Raw genomic sequence first — 12,698 nt, forward strand, 5'->3', positions numbered from 1 at the left:
TGGAGCCTATCCCAGCTGACTTTGGGTGACTCACATTCACACCTATGGACAATTTAGAGTACCCCCTAAAAATATTGTCTGTCTCCCCCCCCCCCCCACAGAACAACTTTCATCAACTTGACGATGTTGCAGTACAGCCCATAGACATTAATTTCCTGGCTTTGTTTGTTCTGCAGGTGTACATCATCGGCCACGTCCCCCCGGGGACGTTTGAGAAGAAGAGGGGTAAGCATTGGTACAGGCCGCAGTTTAACACACGCTACCTGGAGCTGATTCAGAAGCACCATGCCATCATCATGGGACAGTTCTTTGGCCACCACCACACCGACGCCTTCCGCATGTTCTACGACTCTAAGGGTAACTTTTGTGTTTGTATGTTACAAAGTGGGCAGCACGGTGGACTACGAATGTGTGTGTATGCCTCACAGTTCTGAAATTCTGGGTCAAATATGGGCTTTCTTCCTCACACATTCAAAAAAATATTAAATTTCTTTCTGACAGCATCAGTCAAAAGTGTGATTTGGCTTTCTTTAAGTTATTAAATTTACAAAAAGTGTCAGTTTATTCATAGCCTCGTCACTTCCCGCTTGGATTATTGCAACTCTGTCCTGTTTGGTCTCACCCACAAGTCACTACAAAAACTACAGTTTCTCCAGAACTCTGCCACCTGGATTATCACAAGGGCCCCCTTCACTCACCACATCACTCCAAGCGTTGCAACAATTCCACTGGTTTCCTGTCCAATACCGCATCCAATATAAAATACTGATTTGCACTTTAAGGCCATCAATAACCTCGAGATTTTATGTTCTTGAGTGACTTGAAAGGTATCTTGAAATAACATTAATTATTATTATTATTATTACTTGCATTGGGGTAGGCTAGATCCAGGTAATTGTGGTGAAAGAAGTTGGCTCTCATCTGAGGTTTACCTAATTTTGTGTCCTCCTTTTCCTGCAGACTCTCCCATCAGCACCATGTTCCTTAGCCCGGGGGTGACACCGTGGGAGACTACGCTCCCCGGGGTCAAGAACGGCGCTAACAATCCTGGCATTCGCATCTTCGAATACGACACCCAAACCCTCCTGGTCCAAGTACGGCACAATGGTTTACGCAGGGGTGTGAAACTCATTTAGTTCCAGGGATTTTGGCCATTTTGTCACGGGGCAGTTTTGGAGCACATTTGTTGCCTCGGCAGAGTCAAATGAAGCTGGCCCAGCTCAAGAGTCGGCCTCAACACATACTGCTGCTCAAAAATGTTTGACATTAGTTGTCTGTAAACCACTAATTTACTAATCTATCTCTTGTACGAAACATGCAATAGTTAGTTATTCACATACACAAAGTATTTTTTCACTTTGAAATTCATCCTGCAGGCCGGCTTGACCCGCATGTTTGACACCCCTGGTTTAAAGGCATCCTCAAATAAACACGCTAATAAATGTTTATTGTTTTTTTGTCTTCAGGACGTGGTGACTTACTACCTGAACCTGACACACGCCAACGCAGGCCGGGACCGCTGGGAGAAGGAGTACCGGCTGACCGAGAGCTTTCAGGTGGCAGACGCCTCCCCGGCCTCCATGCACCAGGTCTTGGAGGGCATCTCTGAGGACAGCTGCCGCCTGCAGCAGTACTACCGCTTCAACTCGGTCAACTTTGACCTGAGCGGGTGCGACGAAGGATGCCGCGTGGACCACGTGTGCGCCACGCGTGAGGTTGACTTCCACAGGTACGAGCGCTGCCTGGCTACAAAAGCAGCGGGGGCCAGCCTCAGCGGAAGCCTGCTGAGCATCCTCGGCATGGCTGTGAGCATTTTGTTTGTTTTTGCTCAAGAGTAGTTAGTCATCCAGATGGGCGGAGGAATCCTAATAATTTTTAATCTTACATACTGTTCATTTTCCATGCGCACACAATCCAGTATGGCCCTGGTCAGTTTTGAAGAATGTCCTCATAATAATTGTCTATATCAAATTATGAAGTACAGATCTTCTCCCAATGTATTAATAGCCTGTCTGACATGAATAAATGGTCAATTGATCCAAAATCAATACTTTGGAAAAAAGGGAAAGCGTATTTTTTTGCAAAGGCTTGTTTTTGCAGGCGCTTATCTCGTGTGTCAAATTTGTTACAGAACAGCCTCAGTGTTCACAAACTTTGTAGCACCAGTACAAAAGAATGAGATTTTTAAAGATTTAAAATTTTGTGACAATTGGGTCACTTTAGGGAAAGTCATAATTTTTCCAGGTGAAAGAACAAATATTAGGCTCTTTTTGTTGGTGGTGTTGTTGAAATCAGTCAAAATAGACCCAAACATTATGTGTTAAATTCAAATAGGAAAGGTTCTGTCAGCTACCAATCACGATTTTTCAAGTATTTAGGACTATTCATATACAATATTTGAAAGCAAAAATCCTATTGCTTTTAAAAGGATAGAGTATTAACTCATTTGTTTAGTCACGTTTAGTAGTTGTTTCTTGTTTGACATTCTCAAGCAAACTTATAAACATTGCAGCAATTATAGCACAGCAAGAATTCTGATTTTGAATAACAGTACAACTAACTTCTTCAATTATCTCAGTTGTTTATTTTTTACTTCCCCTCTCAAAAATCTTTTTTTTTCTCCAATTGAATTGTATCGGGTCAGACAGTGCCTTGAAAAAGTATTTGCCCCCTTCTCAAATTCTTATTTTTTGCACAGTATAGTTTCCCCACTTTGATGTTTAAGATCATCCAAAAATATATATATATATTAAATATTAGACAAAGATAACCGAAGCAAACATAAAATGCAGATTTTACATTGTGATTTTATTTATTAAGGGGACAAAACAATATTCAAAGCTACCTGGCCCGGTGTGAAAAAATAATGGCCCGGAAACTAAATACTAAATGACTTAATGTTTGGCATTTTTGTAACTGGTTGAGCCACCCCCAGCAGCAACAACTGAAATCAAGCATTTTCTATAACTGGCAATTAGTCTTTCACATCTCTGTGGGGATAGTTTGGCCCCCTCTTCCTTGCAGAATTTATTTAATCCAGAAACACTAGAGGGTTTTTTAGCATGAACAGGCTTTTCAAGGTCAAGCCACTGCATTTCAATCGGATTCAAGTCCGGATTTTGACTAGACCACTCCATAACCCTTATTTTTTTAAGCCGTTTGGAAGTTGAATTGGGGGGCGGGGGGTGTTACTCTAAATTGTCCATAGGTGTCACGATGAGTGCGAATGGTTGTTTGTTTATATGTGCCCTGTGATTGGCTGGCAACCAGTTCAGGCTGTACCCCGCCTCTCGCCCGAAGATAGCTGGGATGGGCTCCAGCACGCTCGCAACTCTAGTGAGGATAAGCAGCATGGAAAATGGATGGATGGGTACGTTTGCCCGCTGTAAGGGCACTTTTTGCCATACACATAGGGGAACAAAAGTGAAAAAGTGAAAGGGCACATGCCCCCCCAGCCACTAACTTAATTTTGTCAGACTGGTTCTATTTTAAGTGATTTCTTGACTGAGCAGGTATCGTGGCTTGGGTGTGGTCAGTGGAAATGAACTCAGCTTTCCTTAAAATGTGATTAGCCACAGTTAATTCATGATTTAACAAGGGGGCAATTACTTCTTCACATAGAGTTAGGTAGTTTTGAATAGTTTTTTTCCCTTAATGAAATAAAATCATTTAAAGATTGCATTTTATGTTTACTTTGTTTATCTTTGTGTAATATTTATATTTGTTTGACTATCTTAAAGTAGGGAAACTATGGAAAAGATTGAGACTTCAAATGGGGCAAATACTTTTTCACGTGGAAAAAGTTTTGAATGATTTATCTTGTGTTTCTTAAATACCAAAAACCTGGAATTTGAACAGGGATGTTTAGACTTTTTTTATTTACTGTATGAGCCCATATGTTGACCTCATCAGCTTCAAATACACATTGTAGCCTTTGAATGACTTAATGTTTGCATTTTAATGTTAGCTAAATAACGTGACAAGTAGATATGATGATTTAATCACATCGTAATCATAATTAAGGTAAGAAACAACAACCTCTGGCTTCATATATTACCTGTGTGGCTTTCATACAACAGTGAATGATATTGTTCAATTACTCATTTCCAGTGAATAAATGTATGTTTTGCGGTTTAATACAGCCAACAAATAATACACAGGTTATTTTTAACTGTACTGCTGTACTGTGTGTAATGCTATATTGTATTACGACATATGATAAAAACCTGAATGATTCAGTTCTGGATGATGCCTCTTATTACTTGTAAAGACTTAACAGCTCATTAAAGTCAGCCAGTAAAGCCACTCCGAAGTCTAGAGGGTCATGATTCTACATAGTGAACTTTAAACCTGATCGTTGACATTAAATGTTGCGTGGAAGGAGTCTTCACGTGATCAGGATCTGCTTGGCGGAGGTGAAAGGCTGTACGGCGCCATCCAGAGCTCGGCGGTAGTCGTCCAGAGCCACCTCGGTGCAGGCGGGAGCGCTAAGCTTTCCCTGGCGGAGGAGGGCGCACAACTCATCCAGCATGACCCTGAATGCTCCTGGATCCACAACATCCAAAAATACTTTTCAATATAATCGCCACGTGAACTACACTAATCAAAACAGGCAGTAGACACATTTTCATTTCTCAAAGGGTTATAACACCGTGACACTGATGCTATTCGTTAGCATGCCTATGGTGTTTTGCCTTGTTTATTAGCATTAAGATAAACAAACTTTCGTAATGGAAAGCTATCTGGTTGCTTTAAATACAACGTGTAATTACCTTTGTTTAATGTTTAGTTTGCGGGGTAAACTTTAACTGGGAGAGACAATAAACAGCTTGAAGGCTTTTTTTTAATACGTATTCACTATCTGGCAAACTGCTGCTTGTTGGGAAGTCAGTTGAGTTCACTGCCACCATACAGCCCTTGTATGTTAAATTTTAGCCCGCAAGTCAAAGCAAAGAAATTTGCCAAACCACAGCTCAAATCTTGAAAAATTCGTAAGTCAGGTCACCCGTTTCTCAAGGCACCAGTCTATTGACATATCAGTTAATTTATTTGATTTCTGTAAACTGTAATAATACGTCATTTATTTATGATCTATTTTATTGTATTATTATAAACTATGATGATAATAATGTAATTATTTATTATAGTTATTTTATGTAATGTTATTACTGTATCGTAAACTATCCATCCATTTTCTGTACCGCTTCTCCTCACTAGGGTTGCGTGCGTGCTGGAGTCTTTCCCAGCCAATGTTCCCTCGAAGCTGCGCGCCTGCGCAATCGCGCACTGCTAGCACGTACTCAGCGTACAAGAAAATCTATGCTGCGCAAAAAATTTTTAATTCAGGACTTCTGTGGTTAAAGCAAGTGGGCCAAATCAATTATATTAAAAGTTAACCAATGAAAATTGTTGCTGTAATTTCGTTCTTTAAATAAGCCATGCAAGTTGCTATGATCCAAGGTTTTGAACAGGTGTCATACTGGTGTGTGGCCACAGCGGGCACATCTGATGTTGCTCACAGTGGTCCTCAGTGCGCTCAAGGAGCTTGTGTGTCTGCCCAGACACATGAAAAATTAGAGGGAACATTGTTCCCAGCTGTCTTTGAGCGAGAGGCGGGTTACACCCTGAACTGCTCACCAGGCTATCGCAGGGACCATATAAACAAACAACCATTTGCACTCACATTCACACCTACAGGTAATTTAGAGTCTTCAATCAACCTACCATGCATGTTTTTGGGATGTGGGAGGAAACCATACTACCCGGAGAAAACCCATGCAGGCACGGGGAGAACATGCAAACTCCACACAGGCGGGGCTGGATTTGAACCCCCGTCCTCAGAACTGTGAGGCATTTGTGCTAACCAGTTGTCCACTGTGCCGCCTATTGTAAACTACAATAATGATTTATAATTGAGTTAAAGTAATTTAGACCCCTTTAACGCCTAACAAAAATATTACAAAATGTACTAGTGTAGAAAAGATAGACTATCTAAAAAAGCATTTTTTTAAAGACCAATCAGCAAGGCAATTTTTTGTAAATTAATTATAAATTAAAAAGTGTATACATTTATCTGTCGTCTCCTGTGGATTTTGCAATAATAAATGGCAAAAGAAAATCTGCAATATGGAATATTTTCAAATAAATCTTATGGGTTGCATGGCCTGAATTTGAATGCAAGCAATCAAAAATTGAATTTTCCATAGTATGTCCTCTTTAAAACAAACTCAGCAACATTATTATATAATGTACACATGCCGACTGACCGTGTGAGTGTTGTCTCTTCCACTGCGTCACCCAGAAGCCACACACTTTCACATCCTTAAAAATAAGAGCACTCTGGGGAAGAAGAAATTTGAGAAGAAAAAACTCATTTGTTAAACTAAAACTAAAATGTTAAATCTGAGAGGTGGCGATACAGCATACCACAGGGACAGTCACAGGTTGTTTGGACATCCCCCCGTAGGTCACCATGGACCCTCCAACCCTGCAGGAAGCATGGCTGCATTATTACTCAACCTTATTTCTCCCTTCTGCTCGAGATCGTGCAGATCACTAACTGGAGATGACGGAGCAGCTCGGTGGCACTCTTTCCTCCAACGGCATTCAAAGCCAATTTAGGCTTTGGACATGTCTGGGAAAAAAAGACCAAAAATTATACAGTGTATTTTTTTTCAAAACTTAAGAAATAACGCCATCCGTTGTTTGCCTATAGGTGCTCTTTGATTGGCTGGCGAACAATTCAGGTCGTACAGTGGACCCCCGCATACTCGATGTCCGGCGCATTCACCTAGTCGCTGATGGTTTTTTTTCATTTTTCTTTTTGTTTCTTCTTGTTTCAGGATGAAACAACCTTGAAAACGCTATTTGGTGGTTTATTCACGCTTATACAAGAATTTGGGGGTTTAAAAAAAATGTTAATTTCTTTTTTTCTTTTCTTTAATTCAATTATAACGGGCGTCAATTATCCACAGATTTTCTCAATTCGCGGTCTGGCCCGGTCCCTATCCCTCGCGAATAGCGGGGGTCCACTGTACGCGCTTCTCTTCTCCAAAGTAAGCAGGGATAGGCTCCAGCTCACCCTAGCGACCATAATGAGGACAGACACTACATAAAATAAAGGCATGTACAATTTTCACAAGGTGCACCTTAAAGAGTTCCTTCATCTCGGGCCTCCTCAGTGCGTCCTCCTTGATCACGTGACTTGCTCCGAGGGCTTTCAGCCTGTCACTGAGCTGAGTGAACTCCGGCCTTTGGAAGAGAAGACACAAGGAAGTGCACCAGTGTCATGCATAGAGACTCTAGAACAGACAACTCTATAGCAGTCAATGACTGTAGCCCCTTTGACAAGATCTGACATCTGCAGCATGAAAATGAAGCCTAACATATCATCAGAATGCGACGTAAGTACTAGTCAATAAAGTGTGGTTGTACCTGTCTCGGAGCACATTGATGGTGTTTATCCCCCTCGCTGCTGCAATCTGAATAACCGCTTGCCCCACGCCACTGTTGGCTGCATTCTGGATCACCGAATCACCTGCAAAGTGAACCACTGTCGACTAAAACTAAAATGAAGTGAAATTACTTACACCGAGCGGCGAGAGAACAGGTTTACATGGCCAGATATTGCCGCTAGTGGTACAAGGGCTCCCTCTAGTGGTACACATAGAATCACTAAATTAAACATTCAAACTCAGGCTTAACTTTTTTAACTTTTTTAATCCAGTGTAGTACATTTGTTAAGTACAGCTCAGTTGCATTTAACGTTTAAGTACAATAGAGTTGTATTTAATCTATTAGAACCGTTTGTTTTCGAAAAGGCGGCACGGTAGATGACTGGTTAGCATATCTCCCTCACAGTTCTGAGGATCCGGGTTTAAGTCCGGCCTCGCCTATGTGGAGTTTGCATGTTCTCCCCTTGCCTGCGTGGGTTTACTCCAGTTTCCTCCAACATCCCAAAAACATGCATGGTAGGTAAATTGCGGACTAAATTGTCCGTAGGTGTGAATCTGAGTGCAAGTGGTTGTTTGTTTATATGTGCCCTGCAATTGGCTGGCGACCAGTTCAGGGTGTACCCCGCCTCTTACCCAAAGATAGCTGAGATAGGTTCCAGCACGCCCACGACCCGGAAAATGAATGAATGTTTTCTAACATTTATTTAGGTACAATTTATGTATGACAATGAAGTCATATTTTCAATACAAGAAGAAGATTTTCAAGATGAAATTACAATACCTATACCGTAAGTGGTCATCTACCTGGCTCGAGGTCCTCAAAGTCGGCCAGCATCCTGAAGGCAGTGCAGGGGTTCACCCCCAGTGTGGCAGCAGCCAACAGGGGGATGTCACCGGGCACTGAGATCAAGTAATCTTCATCCAGCACGGCTGCCGTCCTCCACGTCCCTGCACACGCAAACACATACACAGCACAAACATGTCGCGCATGGACTCATGCCAGTTTGCAGGTCAAACGAGTTAATTTACCCAAACCAGAATCTCTCGGGATGACCCAGTCTCCTATTTGGAGAGATGTAACCTTTCCGCCCACCTCCACCACCTGGGCCACCCCCTCATTGCCACCAACGGCCGGGAGGTCGGGCAGGATAGCGTACGTCCCTGGAAAAAAACAAAAAGTATTTTCAATACAGTTGACCTTTGTCCCAGCTGTAAAATCATTTTCCTCCTTTGTATTATCAGAATAAGAGGGTTAATGCACCTACTATTTTGGCGTGTATAAATTTAGCATAGCACAAATTACCTCCTCAATCTCAGCTTCTCTACATCCAGTCTTCCATACCACAGGGTGGTCTGCCTGGGTAAATTTAAACTATCATCTTTTTAAGTTTAAATGGTTTCAACACTTGCTGGCATTCTGATCTTAATCAGTCCGTTAATTAATCGTACATTAGTTAATGGCCTGTTTATATTACACAGTGAAAATCCGCATAGTCGCAGTTCAGTGTTTGAAAATTTGCTGATTTTGAAGGGCAACCTATCCTCTGTTTTGCTGTTTTTGTGCTCATGCCAAACAATGTCTCTTTTTTTCATTCAAGTAAAAAAATTACTAGAATTTTTTTTTTTTTAAGACAGGTTCCAACAGTGCGAGAAAAAATCCTATTATTGAGACATCTTTTAACCAATATTACGGCAAACCCCCACATATTCAGGGTTTGGAGTTCACCCATTCACATATTTTTGGGGGGAATTTATCCTCTGTAACTCGCTAAAAAAAACATCTGTTCACTGAGTTTGTGCTCAGGGAAAAGCCATGTATATCGCTTCTCCGTCATCTTTGGGAATCATGGTTTCAAGCATCTATGCTGAACTGAGGGGAGAAGCTTCATTTAGTCAGACTATAGCGTTGTCTAATGCCTGGATCAGACTACAAGATAAATTCGGTCTTTCACAATTGCACTGTCAAACTACTGCCATAAAATCTTGCCGTATCTCGGTCAGACAGATGCAACATTACACGACGTATATTCTGATACCACCGTATCTCATCTATTAAGATCACTGGGCTGTATTTTGTCAAATCAAACACTGTCAGGGAGGTGGAAGCAGAAAACATGCCACTGGTCAACATGACAGATACACCCGTTACCAACGCGACAACAACAACAATGGATTGCACCAATGGATTGTGCGGGGGGGGGGGGGGGGGGGGGGGAGAACAAAATGACAAAAATGTGTGGTGGTCATGACCTGTGTTCAGGAGATTGAGATATTGGACTGTCCATTCAAGAATTGCTTGGGGTATGTTCATGTACTTTCAATACGATACAGCTCGCAAAGAGGAAACAAATTGTTATGTAGCCTAGCAAACTAGTGCTAGCGCTAACAGTTGTATGTAAACATGGCGGCTTTCTGTCGAATCATGCTCTAAAGTCTCAGTAAACTTTGGTTTGTGCACGTGAATAAATGTTGACAACGGCAACCAAGTATGTTGAGAACTCCAAGTAAGGGGGGCGATGTGCCGGTCACAATATGCAATCCTATTGGTCGATGTCAAGGTGCTCTGTCGGAGACTTGTCATTGATATGTCACACTACACGGAAGCTATCCAAAATATCAAACATGCTAGACTTTTCATTTTGGAGTCGTAGGGCTTCGGTAGGGCCAAATAGTTGGTTGTGGATTATGTCACACTATGAGAAATTTTGCCATACCTGACTAAATATGTCAGGCTCGATCTGGGAAATCGCCCGCGATAGCTAATCGGGCCAATAGCGGGGCTAAAATCCTGTCGTCTCATCTAGGCACAGGAATAATGTGCTGTACAAACTTCTTTGTGTGGGCATTAATTACTCGTAACTCATTTTTGGTATTTACAAATATCTGAGGTTCACTGTACAGTTCATCGGATTATTGTTACCTTGGATCATGTTGATGTCCGACGGGTTGATGGGAGCGGCCATGATTTTAACCAGGACATCCTTTGGACCCACTGGGGGAAGATCCACATTCTCCAACCTGACAGGAACAAAGTACTCACATTCTATTCAAAACCAAGGTAGTAGGTAAAGGATGGTCATAAGAATATAATGTAATTCCTCAAATAGTTTCCTCCACTGGCGGCACGGTGGGCAACTGGTTAGCACAACTGCCTCACAGTTCTGAGGACCGGGGTTCAAATCCCGGCCCCGCCTGTGTGGAGTTTGCATGTTCTCCCCGTGCCTGGGTGGGTTTTCTCCAGGCACTCTGGTTTCCTCCCACGTCCCAAAAACATGCATGTAGGTTGATTGAAGACTCTAAATTGCCCTTAGGTGTGAATGTGAGAGTGAATGGTTTGTTTGTTTATATGTGCCCTACGGTTGGCTGGGAACCAGTTCAGGGTGTACCCCACCTCTCGCCCGAAGATAGCTGGGATAGCCTCCAGCACGCCCGTAACCCTTGTGAGGATAATGCGGTACAGAAAATGGATGGATGGATGGATGGATGGAGTTTCCTCCACTCTAATTTGCAACCTTGTTACTGTAAATACAAAAATAATTTTTTTTAGCTAGTCTTCAAATCAAATTTAAGTTTTTGTATTTAATTGTAAACGATTAAGTCGGCAATATTTTTGAAATATGTTTTTCAGATGCCTGAGTATCTGTAACAGGGTTGCGCCAAACAGCAAAACTACCACCTGGGCCACCCCCTCATTGCCACCAACGGCCGGGAGGTCGGGCAGGATGGCGTACGTCCCTGGAAAAAAACAAAAAGTATTTTCAATACAGTTGACCTTTGTCCCAGCTGTAAAATCCTCTTCCTCCTCCTTCAACTTTGTTGTATCAGAATAACAGGGTTAATGCGCTTACTATTTTGGCGTGTATAAATTTAGCGTAGCACAAATTACCTCCTCAATCTCAGCTTCTCTACATCCACACAAAATTGGGTGGTCTGCCGAGGTAAATTTAAACGATCATCACTCGTACGACACAAGCAAGGTGCTTTGTTTTTTTAAATGAAATTGATACTTTCATTCTACGTCCACGCTAGAGAGTCACTCTAGGAAGGTCTAAATTGACCTTTAAACATTCTTGTTTGAGGTTTATTAACATTATGGGTTAACCTAAAGCACTGTTGGTTGGTGATTAATACAAAATAATGCCTAATAATTCTGCACACAGTGTAGGGTTGGACGAATCAAATATGACCCATATTCAACTTTATTCTGGTAAAATTATTACCTTTATCTAAAAAATACACTACTTACTGTATTCTCGTAACGACTTAAATCCCATAGTGCAGTGATTGTCAAAGCGTGGCTCCTCTAGTGATCATGAAAGAATCACTAAATACGGATAAAATAATAAAACACATCAGAAAGAAAAAAAATATAAACTAATGCCAAGAAAAGGAAGGGAGATACAAATTCAAGTACAGTTACAGTTCAGTATTCAACTTTTAAGGAGCCTACTGTTACAATACATTTGCATTTAATCTTTTACAATTGTTGGGTTATGAACATTTCATTTTGGAATGTTTTATTTTATGCAACAGGTTTCACTGGTTTACAAGAAACATACTTTTTAGGAATATGATGATATTACGCTGTACCCTCTCATGTACGGGCAACACGGGAATTATTACAAATTCCTCCAGAAACCAGCGATAAATAGACAATGAAGCAGTTGTCAGAGCCTTACTGAATGACATGAGAAGGATCTCCGTGGTTTGCATACACCAGAGCTTTGCAACGGCTCAGGTGACGAACGTGATTAGCCTGGGCCTGCTCCTCGGCGACGTTTGAAAAGAGCGGCAGCCAACAAGCTTCTTCTGCAAACTAACATGTTTGTAGAACAAACGGTGCCAAGTTGTGGCCACATTGTGACGAGAAGACAGACACAATGTTCGGGAGATTGTGAAGGCTCGTTTGGCTAACCTCACTAACAGGACGCGGCCATGTTGGAATTATATAAATCAGTAGGGCAACAGACCACCGCGCCCCCGAGTGGACACATGTCATAATAAGTCCAAGAATTCAGTACTGTACGTATACCGTAATAAATACAATATATATGTAAACTGTAATATATATATATATATTCATTAATTTTCATTCATCTTCTGGTCGCCAACCAATCACAGGGCACATATAAACAAACAACCATTCGCACTCACATTCACACCTTCGGGCAATTTACAGTCTTCAATTAACCTACCGTGCATGTTTTTGGGATGTGGGAGGAAACCGGAGTTCCCGGAGAAAAC

The 12,698-nt window shown here is 41.7% G+C and overlaps 2 protein-coding genes across 2 annotated transcripts in view; one reads left to right on the top strand and one right to left on the bottom strand.

The window, feature by feature from the left end:
• The window catches only part of smpdl3b (sphingomyelin phosphodiesterase acid like 3B), a 12,869-nt gene extending 8,631 nt beyond the window's left edge, over positions 1-4,238 (top strand). The window contains exons 6-8 of the mRNA XM_061776704.1: positions 177-357; positions 961-1,094; positions 1,467-4,238. Of these exons, the coding sequence (XP_061632688.1) occupies positions 177-357; positions 961-1,094; positions 1,467-1,838 (687 nt within the window). The 3' untranslated portion in view covers positions 1,839-4,238. The remainder of the gene's footprint in view (positions 1-176; positions 358-960; positions 1,095-1,466) is intronic.
• On the bottom strand, positions 3,862-12,418 carry mecr (mitochondrial trans-2-enoyl-CoA reductase). Its single transcript, XM_061776705.1, is given in 11 exon segments — positions 3,862-4,545; positions 6,267-6,339; positions 6,427-6,487; positions 6,561-6,634; positions 7,149-7,251; positions 7,435-7,537; positions 8,259-8,402; positions 8,484-8,615; positions 10,375-10,472; positions 12,134-12,216; positions 12,218-12,418. Coding segments are annotated over 11 exon segments (1,125 nt in total). The 5' UTR covers positions 12,314-12,418; the 3' UTR covers positions 3,862-4,387.
• Positions 12,419-12,698: the final 280 nt, after the last annotated feature.

Source organism: Phyllopteryx taeniolatus, chromosome 6 (genome assembly GCF_024500385.1).
Source record: "Phyllopteryx taeniolatus isolate TA_2022b chromosome 6, UOR_Ptae_1.2, whole genome shotgun sequence".
In the NCBI taxonomy this organism is placed as follows: domain Eukaryota; kingdom Metazoa; phylum Chordata; class Actinopteri; order Syngnathiformes; family Syngnathidae; genus Phyllopteryx; species Phyllopteryx taeniolatus.